The 24,693-nt window shown below is 46.7% G+C and overlaps 2 protein-coding genes across 2 annotated transcripts in view; one reads left to right on the top strand and one right to left on the bottom strand.

Moving 5' to 3' along the window:
* PANK2 (pantothenate kinase 2) overlaps positions 1 to 15,279 on the top strand; it is a 35,049-nt gene extending 19,770 nt beyond the window's left edge. Inside the window, exons 2-7 of the mRNA XM_045980337.1 lie at positions 1,067 to 1,263; positions 5,256 to 5,509; positions 6,847 to 7,023; positions 8,846 to 8,969; positions 10,542 to 10,667; positions 14,715 to 15,279. Of these exons, the coding sequence (XP_045836293.1) occupies positions 1,067 to 1,263; positions 5,256 to 5,509; positions 6,847 to 7,023; positions 8,846 to 8,969; positions 10,542 to 10,667; positions 14,715 to 14,765 (929 nt within the window). The 3' untranslated portion in view covers positions 14,766 to 15,279. The remainder of the gene's footprint in view (positions 1 to 1,066; positions 1,264 to 5,255; positions 5,510 to 6,846; positions 7,024 to 8,845; positions 8,970 to 10,541; positions 10,668 to 14,714) is intronic.
* A 4,190-nt stretch (positions 15,280 to 19,469) lies between these two features.
* The window catches only part of RNF24 (ring finger protein 24), a 112,920-nt gene continuing 107,696 nt past the window's right edge, over positions 19,470 to 24,693 (bottom strand). Inside the window, exon 6 of the mRNA XM_045980338.1 lies at positions 19,470 to 24,244. Coding sequence (XP_045836294.1) covers positions 24,106 to 24,244 — 139 coding nt within the window. The 3' untranslated portion in view covers positions 19,470 to 24,105. The remainder of the gene's footprint in view (positions 24,245 to 24,693) is intronic.

Here is a 24,693-nt window from a genome sequence, read left to right as displayed (position 1 = left end):
TCAAATCAAGTCATGATCCCAGGGTCCTGGGATCGAGCCCCATGTTGGGCTCCCTGCTCAGTGGAGAGTCTGGTTCTCCCTCTTCTTCTGCCTGCAGCTCTGCCTACCTGTGCTCTCTATCTTTCTGTCAAAGAAATTAATAAAATCTTAAAGAAAAGATTTTATTTACTGGAGAGAGCAAGAGAGAGTGCACGCTCGGGGGAGGGGCAGAGGAAGTGGGAGAAGCAGACTCCCTGCTGATGGGGCTCCATTTGGGGACTCTGGGATCAGGACCTGAACTGAAGGCAGACACTTACTGTGTGAGCCCCTAGGCATCCCTCAGCATTTCTTTTCCTTTGTTGCTTTTTTTTTTTAAAGGTTTTATTTATTTGACACAGAGAGAGAGTGAGTGCGTGTGTGTGCACGCACGCGCGCGCACACACACACACAGCAGAGGGAGAAGGAGAAAGTAGGCTGCCCGTTGAGCAGGGAGCCTGATGCAGGACTTGATCCCAGGACTCTGAGATGACCTGAGCCAAAGGCAGATGCTTAACCAACTGAGCCACCCAGGCACCCCTCAGCATTTTTCTATTTAAGCCAAGGGGAAGGATGTAGATTGTCATTCTCAATCTTTTTTCTTTTTCTACCCCTCCCCCCGAGTTGAGGGTCATGGGTAGTCACTTTGATGTTTTTTAATATTTCAAAGTATAGTTTGGGCTTCCTGTACAAGAGGGTTGGGTTGGCCCACTATTCTGATTTTTTTTTTTCCTTTAAGGTTTCCAAATCAGAATCCTATTTTTTCCCCCCAAACCCCTTTTTGTATTTATAGTCCTTGGAAACCTCAAGGTATGAATAAGTTGCTAATCTAGTACATATATATTTAGTTTTCAAGAAAAAAGTTGTTCTTTTTTTTTTTTTCTTCTCCCTTTAGTTTTTCCATGGTTTGGCTTGGATATTGGTGGAACCTTGGTCAAGCTGGTTTATTTTGAACCTAAAGACATCACTGCTGAAGAAGAAGAGGAAGAGGTGGAAAGTCTTAAAAGCATTCGGAAGTACCTGACCTCCAATGTGGCATATGGGTCCACAGGTATTCGGGACGTGCACCTGGAGCTGAAGGACCTGACTCTGTGTGGACGCAAGGGCAATCTGCACTTCATACGCTTTCCCACTCAAGACATGCCTGCTTTCATTCAGATGGGCAGAGATAAAAACTTCTCGAGTCTCCACACTGTCTTTTGTGCCACTGGAGGTGGAGCATACAAATTTGAGAAGGATTTTCTCACAGTATGTATTTTTTGGCTTATATACAATTTATGGTAATCTGATTTAAAAAAAAAAAAAGATTTATTTAGTTGAGAGAGCAGGTGGCTTTGTGAATGTGTGCAGAGAAGGGGCAGAGGGAGAGGGAGAGAGAATCTTCAGGCAGACTCCCTGCTGAGCACAAAGCCTGACACAGGGCTGGATCCCACCACCCATGACCCATGAGATCATGACCAAGTAGGAACCAAGAGTCTGGTGCTCAACCAGCTGAGCCACCCAGGTGCGCTGGTAATCTGATTGTTAAAAATAATACCAGTAGCAAGTGGTGGAATCATTTCTGATAGAACTTGAATTTTCTTGAGTCTGATTAAGATTAGATAGATGTAAGTGAGTGGTAGTCAGGAGTTACCTGTCTAGAGATTGTTGTAGCGTTTACTTTTTGTCCAGTTCAGATAAGTTGATAAGGATCAACCACCGAAAGTATGGCATTTTGTTGTTCTAGTGTTGCAGAAATAGCAAAGCTGTGATAAGCAACTGAAGAACTACCTCTGAGGAACACGTTAAATTAAATCTTGAGCAGTGAGGGGCGTCTGGCTGGCTCAGTTGGAAGAACATGCACCTCTTGAACTTGGGCTTGTGAGTTTGAGCCCCATGTTGTATGTAGAGATTACTATTTAAAAAAAAACCTTGAATAATGAGATTGAAAAATGATTTTGGGGACCTTGGCTGGCTTGGTAGAACATGTGACTCTTGGTCTCAGAGTTGTGAATTCAAGCCCCATGTTGGGCCTGGAGCTTACTTTAAAAACAAAATAGGGCGCCGGGGTGGCTCAGTTGGGTAAGCTTCTGCTTTTGGCTGAGTTCATGATCCTGGAGTTTTGGGATCGAGCCCTGGGAGTTGGCCTCCCGCTCAGCAGGGTCTGCTTCTCCTCCCTGCCCCCTGCTCGTATTCTTTCTCTCGCTATCTCTCTCTCAAATAAATAAATACATAAGTAAATAAATCTTTAAAAAATAATAAATTAAAAATAATTTTTAAAAATGTTGTTTCATTTCTTCAAATGTCGTTTCATATGTTGTCTCCCGTCTCATCTACCACATAATTTCTCCTGTCCGCTCAGTTGTTTCCTGGCAGGCTTACTATTTACAAACAACAAGAACTCTGGTCCCAAGCAGCGGCTGTTCGGTCTCAGGGTAGTTGGAAGTGGCTAGCAGTGGAGCCTCCTCTTCCCAAATGCCTTCTGAGGCGTATTGTGCTGTGCTCTTGTTCCAGGGTCGGAATCGTGTGTGGCACTGGGGAGTGCCAGTGGGTACCTGCTTTTGTTTTAGTGAACGCGGCAAAGTCTTGAGGCTGGGTCCTTTGAGGTGGATATGGGGGTGGGGCAGGTGGGAGAGAGGACAAGTGAGTTAGCCGAGACCTGGACCTTCAGGTCCAGTAGAGATTGAAAATATCTTCAGTGACCATGTTTTTAATGCCACTAATGAGAAGATTATTCTAGAGAACTGCTTTTTCCTTTGTCCTTCTACCTTTTTTTTCTCCACATGTCATTGTTTGGTTTGTGACCTTATTCTTTTTTGTTGTTTTCTGTCTCCTGACTTTAATCATAATATAGAATTGACATGATTATTTTTTTAAACAAGTTTCTATATTCTTTGCTTGAATTTCTTTTGGTTGTTGGTTTTCAGTGGTTTGTCTTCCACCCGTGAGTAAAGGGGAAGTGTAGCTGGAGGAGAGACGGTCCCCTCCTTTGCGGAAGCTTCATAGTGGACTCTGGATCATAATTGATAGGTAATGGAGAAAATCTTTTTCTGGGACCCTGTAGAGATGCCCTTTGGAATATATTTGAAAATCATTCAGGTTGTTACCAGAGGTTCAGCATTGTGTGGTAATTTAAGGGGAGGGTGCAGAGTGGATTTCGGACCTCAGGAATTGGTTCTCGGGCTGTCGGGGTTTCTCGTCTGTATGCACCAGTGCTGTCCTTGAAAACTAGGAAATGAAATGCCCGTCAAATGCTGTTTGTTATGCGTTAGGGGTGACTAGTGTTTAATAAACCACAGTGAAATATTTTTTAAAATATCGAGTTTACCCTCTTGCCTTTAAAATTTTTTTTTTTTTTTAAAGATTTTTACAAGCAGGGGCAGTAGGAGAGGGAGAAGCAGGCTTCCTGCTGAGCAGGGAGCCTGATGAGGGGCTCAGTTCCAGGACCTCAGGACCTGAGCCAAAGGCAGACGCTTAATAACAGAGCCACTCAGGCGCCCCTACCCTGTTGCCTTTTTAATGCAAATTTTTTTAAAATGCAGAATTGGGGGCACGTACTAGGTTTGCTTGTTGGTGCAGCGCCCACATTCTGTATACCTGGCATTAGTGAGGTTAGCTGTGCATTGAGTCCTCTTTCATTTAGAGGTGGGAATTTGATAGGAGCTAGCAGGACACTGCAGGATGACAGGAGTTAGAGGAAGAAGGAAGAAATTCTGGCAAGAAAAAGGAGACCAGCTGATTGAGCAATTGGAAAGTGATGAAAGTGATGGAAAGTTCAAAGTGGAAATGCTGGCACTTGAGATCACGTGTCAGGAAATCGGTTTTGAATTCGTGACAGCAGGGAGGGCACGAGCAGGTCTACAGCAGGGACAGTGATGCATCCTCCAGGAGCTTGCGTTTGGTCTGAGGAGGAATTGCAGATCTTATTTAGGGATGGTTTTCAGTGGTTTACCCAGGTCACGGGTACCAGATAGGTGTTTTAATTAAGGATTAATATGAAGGTACCTATTAACTTCCCTCTCTGTGGCAGATCTGAATAAGTCGAGGGTAAATGTAATCAAGTGAGAGTAGAATAAAGGGGGAGAACTTACAGGGCTAGACCTAGTTGTAAGTAGAAATCAGTGCTTTCAGCAAGTGGAGGCCGTTTTCCCTTTGCGCATATACGGAGTCTCCTTGCCTGTAAACGTTCCTAAACGTTCGCGTGGGTTAGGAGTCCAGGGAGTGAAGTGGGGTTTCTGCCATCTCTCTGGAGTTACCGCTGTTAGAAGTTGACGTATCTTCCTAGTTCTTTGGGCATGACTGTGTATGACACATACATGTGCATATAAACTTGGCGTTAGAAACAGGCAGATAGGGTCTTTATGAAATGTTACTCAAGTTGCTTTTTTGAGTGACAACATATCCTGGAGTTCTTCCTACTTCAGTTCTTTTTTTAAAAGATTTTATTTATTTGACAGAGATCACAAATAGGCAGAGAGGCAGGCAGAGAGAGAGAAAAGAGGAAGCAGGCTCACTGCCAGGCAGAGAGCCCAATGTGGGACTCGATCCCAGGACCCTGAGATCATGACCTGAGCCGAAGGCAGAGGCTTTAACCCACTGAGCCACCCAGGTCCCCCACTACTTCAGTTCTTAATTGACTGAAGATCCCCTTTACTCTCCATTGCTGTACAGTGCTCTCTGATATGAATAATAATCATTCATTCATTTAAATGGAATGAAGTTGATAAAACTGTTGTAAATTTTGATACTGCTAAAATTTTCCCATCTTCCAGGGGTTGTAATCGGTTTAGGTAGTCAAAAATCTCGCCTTCTAGTTGGACATTTTTCAGCCTCTGATGTCAGTTTATTAATAATAAAGTGTGGCCTGCTTTGGTATTGTTCCAGTCTTGAAGATGGTCTTTCAGAAGAGAGACATGAGAGTCCTTGTGGCTCCTGCCATGTGTCACCAGGTGTTTGAGTCTCTTGAATTTCTTGGAGTCAGCTTTCTGCTTGGGCTGTGATCTGACCTGTGCTCCTGACTCCTGGTCCCTGTGCTTGGGTCTCAGCATAAATCTCCGCCGTGAAGGCTGTTTGTAGTGGGTGTGGGGGTGGGTCTGTCTTGGCAGGTCTGTCCCGGTGTGTGCTGTGTCCAGGTCTGTTCTGTGAATCATGCATAAATAATCTACATCTGTGAGCACTTCTGTGCTTTGTTTAATGGAGAGGGGTGCCTTATTAAGTGGAGTTGTACTTGTTTGTCTGAATACATTTTTATTTCATTACAGATAGGTGACCTTCAGCTTTGCAAACTTGATGAACTAGATTGCTTAGTAAAAGGAATTTTATACATTGACTCAGTTGGATTCAATGGACGGTCACAGTGCTATTACTTTGAAAACCCTGCTGATGCTGAAAAATGTCAGAAGTTACCGTTTGATTTGAAAAATCCATACCCTCTGCTTCTGGTGAACATTGGCTCTGGGGTTAGCATTTTAGCAGTATATTCCAAAGATAATTACAAGCGGGTCACGGGTACCAGGTAGGTCTTTTATATAAAGGTTATTACTTGTTTTTGATATCGTAATGGGTTAAAAGTGAGTTTTCAGGTATTGTGTATAAGTACACTTTTAAGGATCTGTTTAAATTATGTGAAAAACATTTTTTTTCTGGGATTAGTCCAACAAATAGTTTTTCTATGAAAATTCTATTTTCATATAGAAAATATGAAAATATTTTCATGAAATATTCTATGAAATTCTGATATCATGTCCTACTTTTCTTGAAAAGAAAATTCAATGAATTTTCTTTGAAAATTCTGATATCATGTCCTACTTTTCTTTAATCTGTACTGCTGAGGATTTCATTATCATAGTTCTGTAAAATATCTCATTGTCAGACTCATTGAGCCCATAGTCCTTGCCCTCAGCTAGTGTATGGTGTGCGTATACCATAAGTTACCAAAGCTGCTAGGTAGCATCTGTAAGGAGAAGGTAAGGCAAGATCCCAGCTTGGAAACTGGCCTAGATTTTTTTTCTTTTTTCTTTTTTTTTTTTTAAGATTTTATTTATTTACTTGAGAGAGAAAGAACAAGTGGTGGGGAGGGCCTGAGGGAGCGAGAGAAGCAGAGTCTCAGCTGAGCAGGGAGCCCAGTGTGGGGCTCAGTCTCAGGACCCGGAGGTCATGACCTGAGCTGAAGGCAGATGCTTCACCCACTGAGGCCGCCAGGCTCTCCTGGCCTCGATTTTATACATACAGGCACATGTGCGCACACATACCCAGCCACGGGATGGTCTGAGATCTGGAAGGTGAGGTACTGACTGGGGGAGAGGACAGGCTGAACAGGGAGGAGAGGTGGCCGGCAAGAATGAGTATGTTGGTGGTTTAAGGATTAGGGATGACTTGAGGTAGAACAAGGAGCTGGGGATTGGGATAGACAGTTGAACAGGTGTGAATTTAAAAAAGTAATTTTGGAGGAGAAACATATTAATGGGAGTGTTCTTTTTGGGGTGAGGGTGCTGATAAGCCAGGGCGACTAGGGGTTTGGAGAGACAAAGGAAGGCCGTGTGGCCTGGGTGTGGCGGGCAGATGTGCCCACAGACTCCTCACACTCAGCAGATGCTCAGACTGCAGTGGGGACTGGGCTGGGCCAGGAACCCTGTGTTTGCCATTCCGCTTCTTGGCGCACATGAGTATGTGTCAGGGTATATATCAGGCACCTTGTTTTCTGTCTTCCCACAGACTTGCCTGCCAGAGGCATCAGCATGACTGGGTTGGGGCAAGAGCGGGTTGATGTATGAATGTGGTTTTGCGTTCATAAATATTACCTTCCTGTTCTTATTTTTAAAATGTAATACTGTGTTGTTTTTTTTTAATCAGTCTTGGAGGAGGAACTTTTTTTGGTCTCTGCTGTCTTCTTACTGGCTGTACCACTTTTGAAGAAGCTCTTGAAATGGCATCTCGTGGAGATAGCACCAAAGTGGATAAACTAGTTCGAGACATTTATGGAGGGGACTATGAGAGGTTTGGACTGCCGGGCTGGGCTGTGGCATCAAGGTAAGGGCGTGTGCGTGTTCTAAGAAAGACAGGAATAAGATAATAATATTGGATGTGTCTTTTTCCTTTTAAACAGTTTTTTGAGCTATAATGTATATACTATAAAGTCACCTGTTTAAAGTATAAAATGTAGTGGTTTTTAGTATGTTTACCAAATTGTGGAGTCATTACCATAATCTAATTTCAGTACATTTTCACTATCCCAGAAAGAAACCTTCTGTCCATTAGCTGTCACTTCTCATTTCCCCACCTCAGTCCTTAGTAAATGCTAATATATTTTCTATTTATAGATTTGCCTGTTCTGGACACTTCATATAAATGGTGTCCTGGAATATGAGATTTTGGTGGCTGGCTTCCTTCCACTTAGCATGTTTTCAAGGTTCACTTATGTGGTGGCATGAAACAGTACTTTGAATCTCCAGGTGAATTTTAGGATCACCTTGTCAGTGGTTGCAAAAAAAGGCAGCTGGGATTTCGATAGGGATTGTGTTGAATTTGTAGCTCACTTTGGGGAGTATTGGTATCTTAATATTATCAAGTCTTGTGATCTAAGATGTAATGTCCTTCCATTTATTTAGAGTTTTGTTTTTCTTTTACCAATGTTTTGTGGTAGTGGTTTTCAGTATAGAGTGTTATACTTTCTTTTGTTAAATATATTTCCAAGTATTTTATTTTCTTTGATGCTATTATAAAGGGAATTGTTTATTTTTTAGTTTTGAGATTGTATTTATTTGAGAAAGAGCACGCATGGGGTCGGGGCAGAGGAAGAGGGAGAAGCAGACACTCTGCTGAGCAGGGAGCCTGCCATAGGGCTGATCCCAGGACTCCGGATCGGGACCTGAGCCATCCCTGAGCCGAAGGCAGACTGATCCACCCAGGCACCCCAGGGATTGTTTTTTAAATTTCATTTCTGGATTGTTTAGAAAAAGAGTTGTTTTCTGTGTATTGGGACAGGTAATTTTTTTTTTTTTAAAGATTTTATTTATTTAACAGATCACAAGTAGGCGGGGAAGCAGGCTCCCTGCTGAGCAGAGAGCCCGATGCGGGGCTTGATCCCAGGATCCTGGAATCATGACCTGAGCCGAAGGCAGAGGCTTAACCCACTGAGCTGTCCATGTGCCCCTCAGGACACATGATTTTTAGTCATAGAGAAAGGGTCACACGTATACATGCTTGCAGGGTAATTTCGGGGATGTTGTAAAAGCTGTTGATATCACATTCTGAGTTTGCAGCATTTGCGTGTTGTTACTTACTTCCATTTTTGATGGGGTTTGTGTTCTGCTAGCTGTTATTAATGTAACAGTTCTGCTGGTCAGGTACTTTGAAGTACTTCATGTTCTAGGGGAATCTGAAATGCTTAAGGAGTTTACTCTGGGACTCCACTGTCTGTGCTTTTGCTTTGCTCTGACGAAGCCGTTTCCCAGACAGAATGTGACCATTCAGCTGAGCGGGATGGCTGTGCAGTTGGGAATGGATTGCTAGTAGAGGTGTCTTTCTGGAACTGTCCCTGGCTGCAGAAGGAGCCACTGGAGCCTTACGGTGGATCTGAGGAGATCCTAATGGGACGTGCGAAGACCTGTTATCAAAACTCGAGTTCAGCGGAAGCTGCGCGGAGAGGCATTTGCTTATTCGGAATGCTTGAGAACTTTCTTCTGAGTTGTGTTTCTCTTTGAACAGATGCTCTTTTATTTCGACATAGAAAATTTGAAGATTTAAACAATGTAGCTTCTTAAAGTCACATTTATCTTAGAATAACATTTAAGTTCTGTTGGGCTGAGTTGCCTTTGGTTCAGCTGCTTGGTGTTCTTCTCCCCCTTCACAGCTTTGGAAACATGATGAGCAAGGAGAAGCGAGACGCAGTCAGTAAAGAGGACCTTGCCAGAGCGACGTTGATCACCATCACCAACAACATTGGCTCAATAGCAAGAATGTGTGCCCTTAATGAAGTAAGGGGACGTGGATTTCTTTAGGTGCTGTGAGGAAAATACGGAATGTACTAAGGGGCCTCAGCTGTGTACAACATCTGTCTTGTCCAGACGGTGCCTCAGTGTAGTCTTACGGGGTGGAGTTGTTTATTGGGGAAGTTAAAGCTCTTCACATGTAGATTCCTCTTCACTGATGAGTTTTTTCCTCAGTGAAGATGAGTATTGGCACTGTCGAGAAGTAAAAGTACATCTTCTGGGGAGAAGGTAGGAAGGCAGGCAGGACTCCGGTGACAGGGGCTGTGGGTGGTGGTGATGGATAGCCAGCCGGCTGGAGGTCCTGTGCTCCCTGCGGAGCCCTGCGGTCCCGGGAAGGCCTCTGGAGGAAGCTGCTGGAGCCGGAGAAGACGGGGTGGCCCGGGAGTGCCCGCCGCCCCCACCGAGCTGTCTTTGTGCTTTCAGCTTCTTTACAGTGCTGCCTTGTAGCATTCAGGTCAAGCAGCATTGTACAGGGCTATGAAAGAACTGAGAACGGCCTTCCCTGGGGGGCCCAGAGGGTGCAGCTCTACCGCGTGTCCCCACTTACACAGTTTGGTTTGCAGTTAGTCTGTGAAAGAGATGATGGAGGCATGTGGCTTAAAAAGGAGACTTTGAAAGGTATAAAAAAACTGTCTCATTTTTAATTAAAAAGATACTGTATCAGCATCAAGTAATTAAAAACATTCTTCGTTCCAATATGTTAAAGTTACTGTTTCCTTTATTGCATGTTCCTTTTCCTGTACTTAGGTGTTTTAAGATCTGTTGGTGTGGGTGTACGTACCATGTTACATTTTTTACTTAAGTACTCAGAATTTCCCGGCTGTGTATTTGATTTGGTTTTGCATCATCAATCATGTGGAGCTGGGCATTTGGTTGCTTGCCCCCCGATCGTTCCACAGGAATGCATTTTTAAGTGCGAAGCTTTTCACTGGTTGCATTTTATTCTGATAAGGGCCTTACTCTGGAGTGAGGTTTCTCCTCTAAAGAATATGACCCTGCTCGGGAGTTTTGGTAGGTCTTGTCAGGGTGCTTTTCCCAAAGGCTGTATGAATTCACGTCTCTAGCACTGAATGAGTGCGTCAGTGCTACCCTAACTAGGCTGACTGTTGGGAGTGGGATTTCAGTTTTGCTAACTTTTAGCAGGTTTAAAACGCTCCTTTCTTCGACTACTGGTGGGGTTGAATTTTTTCCTATTATATTTCTTGTATAATTTGCTTATTTGTGTCACTTTCCTTCTTTGAATTGGGGTCTTTTTTTTTACTTTTCTGTATAAAACTTTAAAAGCAGTTATTGTTTGTCATACTTAATACAAATGGTTTTTCTAATTTGTTTTCTCTTGTGACATTTTCTGGCATGGTTTGAAGTGGGTCGGTCCAGAGTTATCTGGGTTCAAATTTAAGTAGCCTTAGACCAACTAAATGTAAATACTTTTTAGATTTTTTGCTCAGCAGTCAAGTTGCTGCTAAAAACCATGTTCATGGTGCTCTGTTTGGGGTAGCTTTTACGAGACAACAGAAGTTAAGATGAAAACTAATTGCCTTTTTTTGATGTGCTCAGAACATTAACCAGGTGGTATTTGTTGGAAATTTCTTGAGAATTAATACGATCGCCATGCGACTTTTGGCATATGCTTTGGATTATTGGTCCAAGGGGCAGTTGAAAGCACTTTTTTCGGAACACGAGGTAAGCCGACTTCTTTCTTGTGATAATGTTACAGATATAAAGGCATGCAATCCCCACCGCGTTGGAACATGAAGTAAACATTGAAATATGGACTTCAGTTATCTTTTTGTGAAAGTGTGATACAGGGTTTAACTTTGTAATGTTCAAGAGCTGTTTCTTACCTGATTTTTATTTATTTATTTATTTATTTTTTTTAAATTTTTTTTAAATTTTTTTTTTTTAAGATTTTTATTTATTTATTTGACAGAGAGAGATCACAAGTAGGCAGAGAGGCAGGCAGAGAGAGTGAGAGGGAAGCAGGCTCCCTGCCGAGCAGAGAGCCCGATACGGGACTCGATCCCAGGACCCTGAGATCATGACCTGAGCCGAAGGCAGCGGCTTAAACCACTGAGCCACCCAGGCGCCCCTGTTTCTTACCTGATTTAATGCAAGGGAAATTTTTGGTTAATTTAATTGTGAGCTTCAGCAGCTTTTCAGAAATCTTGATGAACTCCTCTATTTTTAAGGTTATGTTCTTTTCCAAACCATCCTTTATATTTCTCCCATTACACTTACTTTGTAAATGCACTTACTCTGGGTTCTGCTGTTCTCATTCTGATGTCCGTTTCTATGTATTGATACAGTTCAGGTGCCACTTATTTAAGATGTACGTTCTAAAAACAAACAAGTCTATTCCAGAATTAGAACCACGCTGTTATGGAACTTAACACCTACACAAGCTAGAAATGACAAAATGGAAGAGAATCCTTCAGTTGCTCCACCTGATAGCCTGTATGGGAAAGTGCCTTACTGTTTTTCCATCTTCGGGAAAACAGAACCGTAGCTGTGGAGGGGGACCTCTCTTCTGTCCCCTTGGTTGTAGGGTAGTTGAACAGTTTCCAGTGTTGTTGGATTTTAAAGTGTTATCAGGAACATTTTTCAGAATTATTAGTGCATGTTTAACAGTAATTATAGGAATTGACAGAATAAGATTTGAACTGCTACAGAGGTGGCTTTTTCCCTTAAAGTTGCTTTTTTTCCTTTTTAAGTGGCTTAAGTTCATAGTTAAAATTCAAAGTGTACAGGTTCCCCTTTTCAGAAAGTTTAGTCATCAAATATATCAAATATTTTAACTTTATTTTATTAAAAAGTTTTTCACTGAATAAATCGGATGTGTAAGACCGTGCACGTCTGAGGCAGCAGCATGTTCCTCTGATAGGGTTGTGCTCAGCGGGCGCCACCGGTCCCACAGCCCAGGGTGAGACGAGCGCCTTACCCCCCAGCGTGGGGGCTGGGCTGGGCTTGCCATCTTTCTGGCGTCTGTGCTGCTCGATTTAAGTTCGTACCCTGAATGCTTTTTTACTTTTGATGTTAATAAATCGGTACCAAATTATCTTTTTTTTTTTTTTTTGAAGAGACTTTTCTGCTAGATTTTTTTTTCAAGATTTTACTTATTTATTTGACAGAGAGCAAGAGAGCACAGCAGGCAGAGCAGCAGAGGGAGAGGGAGAAGCATCCTTCCCACTGAGCAGGGAGTCTAATGCGGGACTCGATCCCAGGACCCTGGGATCATGACCTGAGCTGAAGGCAGTTGCTTTAACCAACTCTGAGCCACCCAGGCACCCCTATCATTAAGTTTTTTAATTTTTTTAAAGATTTTATTTATTTGACAGAGATCACAAGTAGGCAGAGAGGCAGGCAGAGAGAGAGGGAGAAGCGGGCTCTCTGCTATATGGGGCCAAATGCCAGGACCCCAAGAACATGACCCAAACCGAAGGCAGAGGCTTAACCCACTGAGCCACCCAGGCGCCCCTCATTAAGTTTTTTATACCTTTTATATGTATCTTCCTTTTTGTGATCTTTGACCTGTTTTATTTCGCTTTATGTTAGAATAAAAAGAAACCCTCTTGGGGCGCCTGGGTGGCTCAGCCGGTTAAAGCCTCTGCCTTCAGCTCAGGTCATGATCTCAGGGTCCTGGGATCGAGCCCCGCATCGGGCTCTCTGCTCAGCAGGGAGCCTGCTTCCTCCTCTCTCTCTGCCTGCCTCTCTGCCTACTTGTGATCTCTGTCTGTCAAATAAATAAATCTTTAAAAAAAGAAAAAAAAAAGAAACCCTCTTTCTTGTCACATTGTAGTATAACTTTCCTCCTGCTCCATTTCTGCCTCTTGAAAACCTTTGCCTAGTTGGAACATGGGGATTCTTAGGTTAGTCTTCACACCGGGACAATTAGGATTCAAGCACTTCTGTGTAGAGTCTTGGTTGGACGTCTTGCCGTGTCCTCCCCGCCGGCGGACTTCATCTCCGCTCTGGCTCTGCCTCCTGGCCCTGCGTCCTCTCTTCCCGCGGCGCCCAGGCCTCTGCCTCAAGTGCCCACTGCCGCGCCCGTGGAACCTGGCTGCCCACGGCTGCCCGCGGCTTGAAATCTTCTCCCACCCTCACTCCGCAGTCAGTCTAACTCCTGTGAAAGCTGTGTGTGGCTCCGGTCAGCCTCTCTGTCCGCCTTATGTCCCGTTCTCATCTCAGCGTCCGGTAGCTTGTGTCAGCGGACACCTTCTGCTTGGTGGGGGGGTTCTAGGTCTTCAGGGGAGCTCATTCCAGTGGTTAACTTCGTCTCTTCTTTTGCTGTTCCGAACGCCACAGAGAGCAAAGTGTACCACCAGGTCTCACAGGGAGCGCCCGGGGGTCCGTCCTCTGGCGGTGGCGGAGTCCCTCAGCGACGCCTCCTCCTCTTCAGCCGGGCGGCCCCCGCTGTGGCTGGCGGCCTCTCATCGCACACGGCGTGCAGCTGCCTGTGTTCAAGGCCAGGACACAGCGAGCGGAGAGGCTGCAGCTCCTCTCGTGTGAGGCCACTTCTCTTGGAATAGTTTTCCCTGGGAACCACACTGGACCTTCGTGACTTATGATAGAGACTCTTAGCACATTCTTCTTAGTCGGGGGTGGGTCTTTCAGGATCTTCCCACTGTCCTTTTTCAGTCATTTCTCTCTTTCCGAAAGTGCTTGACTGATTATCCTTTGGCAACCTTGATGGATTCTAGACCGCTGGAGGATTGCCCTCTTCTGATCGCTGCTGGCGTGCTCTTTCTACCGGACTGGGTTTTGTCTCATTTTCTGTTACATTCAATCCTTTTTTCTTTTCTTTCTGTTTTTGGGTTTTAATGTCTTGGTTGTATTTGACTTTGACTACTTACTTCTGGAGGTGGTCTGGCATTGTCCTTCCGCTGCTGCTTGTCTTTCCCCTGCCTCTCTGCCCTCCCTGTGGGCTCTTCTGTTCTTCAGACGGTGCTTTTCCATCTGTGCCCCTCTTTCCACGTGGCAGTAGGCACTCTCGTCTATTCCTCTGCCCAGTGCCTTGTTCAAGATCCAGACATCCAGTTGCTTCCTGGGTGTGGCTGCTTGGCTGCGGGGGGCACATCAGCCTCAGCCTCGCACAGGCCACACGGAAGCCCTTCCTTGCTTGCCACCTCTCTTGCTCCTGTGTCCCTGTTCTCAGGGGCGCCATCACCAGATGCAAGCAAGGGAAATTCCCAGGGGAAAGACCTGCTGCCCTCATCCCCTTCTTCAGGCAGGTCTTGAATCCATCCCACTCTCTTCTCATTCTCCCTTCTATCCCCAGCCCAGTTAGGCCCTCACTTTCTGTGACCAGCCCCACCCAGCCCTTCCTGCTCCACTGCACTTCGTGTCTCACCTTCCCTTCATTCCTTTGTTGTCTGGAGAGCCTCTGGGCCTCTGCTGCTTCTCCCGTCCTCCTTCTGCAGGAGGCAGCCCCTCTATGGGCTCTTAAAGAGGTCCCTGGGCCACCGTGGGCCCCAAGCTCCTGCTGCCCTCACCTCCTATAGTGACCTGCGGGGCGGTCTTGGGCATCCAACCCTCCTCCCCAGCCTGGGAGCTCCTCAGAGCTTCTCTGCACCCAGGCTGGCCTTGGGCTCAGCAAAATGGGTGCTTAAGGAATGGGTGTCAGGAATAAAGGGCACTGTTGGCTTTAATACTAATAATCATATTTATGGTGATTTAAATAAGTTGGAGGAAAATTGCTCTCATTTTTGGTGTACTTTTTGTTTTTTTTTCCAGGGTTATTTTGGAGCCGTTGGAGCACTTCTTGAGCTGTTGAAGATCCCCTGATCATTACCTGGGGAGGGGTTCCTGGAACATTCCACAATGGGATCTGTGAACTTTTGTTTTTTAAGAGACTTACTCAGTTTTACGATTGTGTACTACCCGAATCAAAGCAAGAAAGGACAAATGTATTTTTCTAAGTCATGAAGATAAATCCTTAAAAATCCAGTCTAAACTAATAACCAGTAAGGAAAGATACAGACATAAAAACGTGGACCATGTCCATGGCAGTGAGGGTCTGCTGTGTTGAAGTTGCTTTTCAGTATAGCTTTGTTACACCTGCCATGTATTTTTGAAATTCAGTGTCACTTACTGGAGCCACTTCAGGGGAGAGCTGTTCTGTGTTCAGCTGACTGGTTTTGTGTCTTGTTGCACTTACTAGATGTAAGGCAGGCACTGTATGTTGTAATCTAATCACAGTGTTGTCAGTATGGCCTTGGAGACCATCATCTGTGCATTAACTCTGGTGTGCATTTAGCTTTTTGTGTGAACATACTTTCAACATGTTTTATTTCAAGGATCTGCAGATTTGATTGGGCAGAGTAATTCTGTATTTGTAACCCTGGCAATTAAGCAACTTCTGGAAGGGCAGTTAAGGTTACTCTACACTGCAAATCCTGGGAAGGTCTGTTTGGAAAGATGGGGCTTAGTCTACCCTGGCAGAATTTCCTGGGGGGGCGGGGGGATGGGAGGTAATTTTGTCTGAAGTAAGTTAAGCCAGTAGGAAAACCACCACCACCTGGAAGACTAAAACCAGACAAAGGAGGCCTCTGGAATTGACATCTTTTCAGGGAATTGGAGAATCTGGTGGTTACGGGCTGTAGGAAGTGAGGAATTGAAGTCTGTCGATTAACTCATGGGAAGCAGGGTGTGGTACTTCTGCCTTCCCCTCCCACTTGGGGTCTTTACTTGCCAGAAATTGCCAGGCAGGCTGGCTGGTGGGACTGCATGAGGGCGTTCAGGCTTAAAAGGTAGCGTGATTAGAGTGAGGTTTTAAGATGGAGTCTTGGTAGATTGACTTAAGAACGTTTTCTTTCTGCTGTGCAGAATCATTTAAAAACCCCTTCCCTTTGGAGGTGGAGTAACGTTTTATTCTGTGTATTTTTGTGCTTGCTTCATCGCTGTTGAAAGCAATGAAGGGTCTGTGTAAATCAGCTTTCGAACCAGAAGGAAACCCCAAGGCTCTGCAGCCTTCCTGGCACCTAGGCAGGAGGCACCTGGAGGGAAGGGTCCATGGGTTACCAAAGGAAGAGGGCTGGATCCCTTGGCACCTCTTGTGTTGGCCGCATGAGGGCAGCAGAGGCACGTGCCTGCCAAGGCAGCTGCCTGCAGGGCGGAGCGGCCATTTCCCAGGGGACACCCCTTCATGCAGTTGGGCGCCTGTGGGTTGTAAGTGCTGCCAGCCTGGTGCAGGCAGCAGACCTGGAGGGATGCTTGTGGCCCTTGGGTGGCAATCAGCTTCTCTGCTCTTGCTCCCCCTCTTGTCGGGGCCTCAGCCCAAGCCACCTCTAATCTTCCTTAGCCCTCAGACACAGGCTTGATGGCCCCACATTCCCCACGGCCTCCAGAGACAGTCTCACACCCATTTGCTGATACACAGTGGTGCTTCTGGAGCCCCATGTGCCCCAGGCCCTCTTCGTTTGCTTCCCTTCAGAGACGGTAGTGGAGGGAAGGAGGAAGCCCGCTTCCCACAAAGACCCCGGCCCTTGTGCTGGGGGTGCTCTGCTCTCCCTGTACATGTACTGTGCTCACGAGGCTGTGACCAGTGCTTTACGTGGCTGGCCTTTTTGCAGCCTTTGTGAACCCTGCAGCTGAGCAGGAACACACCTGCCTGAGGTCCCAGGCTCGAGCTGGCAGAGCCTCCTCTCCTGCAGAGCGCTGACCTTCCGCTTCCGTGGGGCTGCACTTCCCTGCTCTTGAGAAGCTGCCTTCGTGACTTCCCTGTGCTTTGTGCTCAGCCCACGCTGTCACTAGCTGGTAGGGTGCCGGATCGGTCACCAGTGAGTGGTTTCTAAGTCTGATGGACATTTTAGGTCCTCATCTTCAGTTCTAACACAGCAGGCCCCTCTGGCTTTTCCTTCTGCCTCCCAGGCCATGCCTGCCTGTGTCAGCTGCTGCTGCTCACAGGACACAGGTGCAGGTCCGGACCTCCCTTAGCAGTCTGCAGCCCTGGACGCTGATTTCTAAGGTAGTGGCCCCTCCTAGCCCTTGCCTCTGACCTGTAGCCCCAAGGCAGTGACCGTCTTCCCCTTTCACCACTGGGTGTTCCTAAGGCCATTGCTGCACATTCTCTTCCCTGAGCCTGATCCCCAGTTTACTGCCACTTCACTACCTGTGGCTTGTGAGATGCACGTAAATCAGCTCCCATCTCCAGGTACCACTGCACTGTCAGCAATGTCCCTTCCAGTCTGCCCATCACGAGGTAGCCTGAGGGTCCTCCCTGCCCCCGCAAGAGACAGTGTGGGGGGTGCGGGCAGGGGTTGCCTAAACCCAGATTGGGAGATGAAGGCTCACAGGGCTGAGTGCTGGGATGCGGTGACTGGCAAGGGGGGGAGGGAGTCTCTGTGAGGGTACCCAGGCTTCTTGGGGAGGCTTGGTTTTGGACTGTGTGATTTTGATACCAAAAAGGCATATTTTAATTGGAGATTTCAGACCTGAGAATGATGTGTATCTAGGTGGGAATTCAGTGACTATGAAGGTAGAATAACAATTACAAGATGGGCAAAGAAGGAAAAGGCTGCAAAGAAAGTGGTCCAGTAAAGCGTTGGTGGGGCCTGCTGCCCAGGCTGCTAGGGAAGAGGAGCTCTCCAGGCACCTGCATTCAGAGGAGGTTTAAGAAGTGGTCCAGATTTGTGGCAGGGTCATGGATGGCCTAGAGGGGAGCACTTTTCCCCCAAGCTGTGGGGCCAGAGCTGACCTGCAGGGGTCCTAGTGAGGGGCGGTGAGGAGAAATGGCAGTCACCACAGGGTGATTTTGGACCAGGAGATGTTTTTTTTCTTCTAACAGGATAGTTGGTATTTCCAAGCCTGTGATGTAGCTAGAGAGGTGGGGTGTGGGGTAGTTCCATCACCTCAACCCCCCTGAGCTCTCGTATCTGCATTGGTGAGACCACTGGTGTGTCCAGCCACATCTGCAGTGCCAAGGCCAGGGAGGGAGGCAGGTGGGGCCTTGGCCTCTTTCTCCCTCACTGTGACCTGGCGCTCCAGTCCTTACCCTTGACCCCGACCCCGGGCCCCCGTACCCAGGAGGTATGGGGTGCAGGCCGAAAGCTTGCCTTGATCAGTCCATGTTGCTGGTGACCAGCTCTTTTTAACCAGAGCCACTCACCTTGACTTTCCAACTCCTGCTACACAGGCTGAAGTGGGGTATAGGTGACCTCAGGTCCCTCTGAGTTACAGGGTACATACTCAACACAAAGTATTTTCAAAACCTGTTTTTTATTTACATTTGTTTTAAGTCAATTACATGCACGTTTTGTTTTTAAAACAGGAGTAATTAGCCAAAAATGCATTAAAATTTTAAAATAGCACTTAAATATACAAAAATATAGCTTACAAAAAACTGCGAATGTTTAAAAATATTCTGCTGCAGAATTCTTAGTGTACAAATACGTCTATGAAACCTGAGAATCAGCATTTCATAAACTTTTTTTTTGAGGGAGTTATACAAGATCTAGTGAATAAAATCCAGTGGGCTAAATAAACTACAGGACCTAAACTGTCCCCTTCGTGGCAATGACATCAAGAAATGCAGAGACGACAGTATCAGGAGCACTCTCGGAAGACCAGGCCCTCGCCAGGAGGGACTTCCCTAACCCTGGCCCCACCTGCTCTATCTAGCAGGGCCTGCGAGGGAAGGGGCACATGGAAGGACAGTGTGCACCTGGCCCTAGACTTAGGACCACCAGGCTGGTACTGGCACAGGGAGCGGAGAGGAGCTTCCTCAAACTACAGACAGGTCCCTTGACTGGTGGGGACCACATTTGAGGTCATGTCCCTGAAGCAGGGTGGGTGTTCTCCCTGACCCCAGAGCCACAGGAGTGAGCTCTAGATTGGTAAGCCAAGGGTGCGATGCTTGGTCTAAAAGTGGAACGAAACTCTTTGCATCTTGCAACAAGTTGGCCTCTGAAGGTGAACAAACTGAATAAGCCCCTTTTTCTCCTGCTGTTCTCAAATGGAAGCACATTTCATGGCACGTGGGTCTTTTTTGTTCATCTTATCTATGAAAGAACCATTTCCAGTTTGCAGCTGCAGATTTTACCAGAATTTAGACATTGCGAATTGAGACGTGTTCATCTCTTTTACTTAAAATTCATAATAGCTTGTGTGGAAGACATTCTCGCCAGGACGAGATACTTTTAACAGGTGGCATTTCACATACAGTTCCTTTCAAGTTTCAGGTTAGGGGCCCAAGTTGCACTTTTAATCCAAGGGAAGGCCAGGGAGGTTGGTGAGGACTAAGAGGCAGGAGTCCATGCCCCTCCCTGCAGAGCTGCCTGGAAGCAGCACCTCTATCTTCTGCAGGGGCAAAAATGAACTTAAGACATTTTTTTTCTTTAAAGGAAAACATGACTGGTGGAGTAATTTCTATTGTCGAGTGGAGAAAATTCTGTGGGAAGCATTTTCTTTTTAATGTGTGCATAGAGTGGGGTGGGAAAGGGAGCAGAGCACATGACCTTCAATATGGACCCTGAATGGTGTGTATCTATGGTTAATTTGGAGGAGACTGCTCACCTACCTGCTTAGCATCATCTGAGAGCCCCCCCCCCCCCCCGGGGGGCGCAAAAAGAAGGCTGCTTCAGGCTTCAGTTGCTGCTGCTTCTCACATCCCCTGCCTCAAAAACACAGGAGCTCACCTAAGAAATCATGGCTGTTGTAGCCAGACATCACCCCATCAGATGGGGTTTGGTGGGGGTGGGGGCAGCTTGTCCAGGCCCTGCAAAGACTGCTGGACCAGGACCAGAGGTCTGCACTGCTGCTGTCAGCAAGAGAGTGGAACCTGCTTTTCAGTGTCCCGTCACAGACCAGGAAGACAGTCTAGAAATTGGTTGTGCTCACGTACTATCTGAGCATCTGTTTGGTAAGGGCCATGAAGTGATTGCTGTTTCTGCCTTGTATGGAAAATGAGAATTCCAGTATGCTGCAATCAATAAAAAATGCCTTACTCAAAAAGGAATGTGATTGCAAAGACATCCCCCAATTATGGGCTCACCTTTTACAGATACTCTGCCTTCTGGGATGGCTCTTCCCCCATGAATAGGAATGCTCCTTGGATATACTTGTCTGGTATCACATAAGTAAAAAAAAAAAAAAAAAGAAAAATTATATATACACACACAAGTGCTCGTGTATACATACACGTGTGTATTTACCTGTATATGCATAAATCGTCACTGGAAGGATCTACATGGAACCAACTAAAAGGGGAAGTTCAAGGGGTGTTAAAGTTGGGCTTGTCAGGTCAGGGATGCGAGGAAGACTTTATGATTTGTGAACTATGTGAAGGGATTACCTACTCAAAAATTTAAGGAATAGCACTCAGGGAGCACTATGGGCAAAGGTACATGGAGGTGACTAGGGAAGCTCCGGAGAGGCAAAGGAAGGGGCTCAGGCAAACCTAGATCCCAGGGGCAGCCCCCTGTCCCTCAGGAGGCTCCTGCTGAGGTTTTGTTGCTACCTGAACTACAGAGGAGCCCTGCGTGACATGCATTACGATGTCCCCTACTTAGGAGCTTCCACAACCCCAGGCCAACTTCCCACCAGGCTTTGGACATGGCTGGTCCCCACAAGAACCAGCAAAGACGTTACTAATGGATGGATAAGGAAACCAGCTTTGAGAGGCTAACTTGCATAAAGACACTTGGCTGGTGAATGGCCAAGGAGGATTTCAAGTCACTCTGTGCACTTTTTCTGTCCAGAGCCCTAGGGATGCCTCCCTGTGTTCATTTTGTAATTCTCAGCCTTTCAGAAAATTACTACAGTTGTTCAGAATAGCTTAGCAGAGTAGGAGCAGGCCATGGAGGTGACAAGCTTTGAAGTGGGTCTGTGGAAAGGGGGAAATCATTCCCCTGATGGGCCCAAGAGACTTGGCACCGGAGGAGAGGTTCTTCGTTTGTCAAGACATGTCAAGAACAAGCTATCTGGCAATGATGGGATGTTCCCTGTACTCCTCACCTCAAACTTCCCACGGGCCATCTGCTCCCATCTGGTCATTTCTCTCTTGTCCTGCTCCCTGCCTTGGTGGGTGCAGACTACAAATACCTTACCTGCTAGGGACAGGCCCAACCAAACACACTGTGGCAAATAAAAGCGGCTGAGGACAATATCTTTGCCGACTCATTCAGAAATCAAGTTAGGCTGGTTTTGTTCTGTTTCTAAAGCCAGCTAAATTCAGCTGTACCCCTAGCAATAACTAGATAATGATGCAGCCACCCATGGAGTTCAGTTGGGGCTGAGTTACGTTCTTTTAACCCACAGCATACAAGTAACATCTGATCTTCGAGCTGCTTAAGATTCATTAAGAGAAAGTAAAAAACTACCATGTCACCAGCCAGTGCCACTGGCCCAAGAGCGGACAGACCAAAGACCCCATGTGTCTAGAGATTAACAAAAGGCCACCGTCAACTCACCAACAAAAGACAGATGTGGCAAGGCTGGCCTCTAAGGTATAAGCTTGTGCCAAGAATATTAGGGGATCCTTAACTTGTTAATGTCCAGATGGAGATTTAACCGTGTCCACGAAGGCCGTATTCTAGTCAGAATTAAAGATAGATGTAAAAGTGAAGTGCTGGCCACTGGCAGTTACGGCAGTGCAGCAGAGAGTCCTGGAGGAGGACCCAGATGTGGGGAGCAAGTGCATTCAGGTTGTGTTGCTAACAGTTGCAGGAACTACCGTGCATGGCGCTGGCCATATGCTGCAGGGAGACGATGGAGCCAAGAAAGGAGATGACTGCGAGCGGCGCTCCATGCCCAGCTCCATCCTGGGGGAAGAGCTGCATTTAGAAAGTGCTCCGCCTTCACAGGTGTTGAGGTCACGCCGGTGGTACCTTGTGGGGGTTCGTGCCCAGGGGAGAGTGCACAGCATTCTTGAACTTTCCTCTACCAGCTGGAACTCCGCACCATGTCAACTTGCGCTTCCTGTGGTAACAGGAAATGAACTCATCTACTTCCCTACACAAATAGGGACTTGTGGGGCGGTCTCCTCACACCGATGCACAGGACAGAAAAAGGCTGCAACTGATGGGTTATAATCGTGCTGAAGCTGTGAGCTGAGATCATTTGCGGTTTAGAACACGAGAATTCCTCCTTTGAGAAAAATTCTTTCCTGTTCTAACCCCATTAACGACAAGGTGAGATTCATTCCAAGGCCATTCCATGGGAAATGGTGGGTGTTGGCCACTAATGAGGCTAGTCCAGAAGCAGGCATATTTCTGAACTAGTCACTGGAAACCTTGCACTGTAAACTGGGTGCTTTGCAGCATTCAGCTCCATTATGCTACCGAAACAGAACATAGAAACGATGGAAGTAGGAACGCATGAAAAGATCTTTCAAGGACGCCCAACAGGCTAAGGCTTTCATATAAAAAGATCCCACACTTCCTTGCCCCGTTTAGCCAGCAGCCAGTTGGCGTGCCATGAATAGGTCACACGGAGCAAACAGCCAATTCTGACCAACTGGATTTGTAATTTTCCAAGCTGGATTCTGCCCAGCACTTTCCTAGGCTAGTGGGAATTTTCCTCCTCCTCTGGCCCCAGCCACCTGAGCCAAGGACAGGTTCCCTCTTCCTTTCTAAGACCACAGAGGCTGGATTCCAGGAAAAAAAAAATCCCTAGAGACCTGCCATGAATAGAGTAGCAAAGTTTCCTACATCCACTCTCTATGCCATGCAGACCACATTTCCGAGAAACTGTCCTCACACCTGTGGAATGGAGCAAAGCTGTTGATGAGTCTACCCCATGACAGAAGGACATAGAAGAGAACTTTCTATCTGACCCAAAGTCATTTCAGATAGCTGATTTGTACAGTATTCATGAACCTGAACAGATGGGGAGTTGTTTCTAGAAAAGTTGGACAGAAAGGCTAAAGAGCAGCATGCATTTCTCTCCTATAAAGACACTTTCAGTTACTTATCGCAAGTCTGAATAGTGAGGCACACACCAGCAGGGGAACAGTGTCCCGTAGGAGCTTCCTGACACTATTTACAATTTCAAGTGGATCCCAGCTTTTCAGAATTACATAAGGATCTTATTTGGGATGCTTCAAATTGTTAAAACATCAATGACCGGCATTTTCTCAAGTAGAAACGGTATCTAGAAAGAAGAGAACAGAGGGAAGAGGCAAGGGGGTCAGCATCCTCTTATCATAGCAGGGCTGGGAGGACTGGCCATTCTCAGGAGGGAGCTCCTCTTGGGAGCCGTCTGAGGGGCTCACAGCAGCTCTTTACCAAGGCAGTGGGCTGAGACTAGCAGCAGTGCTGGAGTTACACTGCATGTCGTGGTGTGGGGAGCACCCTGAGGCCCTCTGGGTCACACAGGGACAGCATTGGCTCAGAGGTCCACACCCGGCTGGGGCTCCTGATGGGCAGCTTAGCCAGGCCTCATTGGGGAGTCAGGGAAATAAGAGGGAATGGCTTCTGACCAGGCCTTTCCAAGCACATCTAATGTTTTCAGATGATTTGATAAGCAAGTCTTGTGAACTTGAGGGAGAAGGGGATGGTGAGGGGCACTGCTGCTCTGTGATAACCAAAGCCCTTGGGTTCCAAGATGACCTTATCAAAGGAACATAATGTGAAAAGCCTTGTTGGCACTGCCTCACCAATCACTGGCAACCAGTCGTGCTTCAGCTGAGGTAACCGCTGGTTTTACTTGGCTCAGGGGCTGCCCGGAGGGTCTGTTGCTGCAAAGGCATGCACGGTCTGCATAGAAGCTCATCTGTCCACAGGGTAGGGGGCGGGGGGTGGCTTTAAAGACCTGCCCTCAATTCCCTTCTCTAACAGTTCTGTTTATCTTCCCTTCTGCTTGATAAAGATTCACCTTGACATGGAGATAAGTATCTGGGAGACAGAGTAATGGCGTCAGCAAGAGACCCTCATGACATTTCTTGAAAATAACTGGAGGGCTCATCCATCATCCACTCCTCTTCTCTTGGCATGGGGTAGTGTCAGCGTGCTTTGGTTGTGACAAGACCCAGAAGTCTGGGTTTCCAGCTTAGCTGGCCCAAGTTCTTCACGAGGCAAAGGAAGTGGTAGCTGGTGCCCCAGGTAGAGCAGCCAACACAGAGACCACCTGTGTTCCTCCTGGCTCCACATGGTCGCTGGATCCCGCAGCAGTTTGATCCTTGGGGGAGCTATACAATGTTCTCTGCCCCAGGCAGGGGCCCCTGTGGGGGTCCACGATCCTGTTTACTGTGCAGCTGGGCCAGCTGCAGAACTGGCATGTTGCACAGTGGACACACCTTCCGAACCTCCAGCCACTTAATAAGGCACCTGCAAGGTGAGACAACACAGGAGGGCGAGGTCAGTCCCATGCTTGTGGCGCCTCCTGCCCACCTCCATCATGGGTTGAACACCTCTGTCCCTTATAGGCAGGGGCCGGTGTGAACACTCAGGCCCCAAACAGCTCCACCAGCAGGCGCACCAGAGCCTCTAGTCTTCCAAAAGGTGACACTAAGAAACTACAGCATGCTATATCCTCAAATTATCCTAATTTGTTAATGAAGTACACTGAGGATGGTGGTGGGAAGTAGGAGAAATAAAAGTTTTTTTTTTTTTTTAATATTTTATTTATTTGACAGAGAGAAACCACAAGTAGGCAGAGAGGCAGGCAGAGAGAGAGGAGGAAGCAGGCTCCCTGTGGAGCAGAGAGCCCGATGTGGGGCTCGATCCCAGGACCCTGGGATCATGACCTGAGCCGAAGGCAGAGGCTTTAACCCACT

Source organism: Meles meles, chromosome 16 (assembly GCF_922984935.1).
Source record: "Meles meles chromosome 16, mMelMel3.1 paternal haplotype, whole genome shotgun sequence".
In the NCBI taxonomy this organism is placed as follows: Eukaryota; Metazoa; Chordata; class Mammalia; order Carnivora; family Mustelidae; genus Meles; species Meles meles.
Note: the sequence above shows the minus strand (reverse complement) of the source record. Positions and strands in the feature narration are given on the sequence as shown.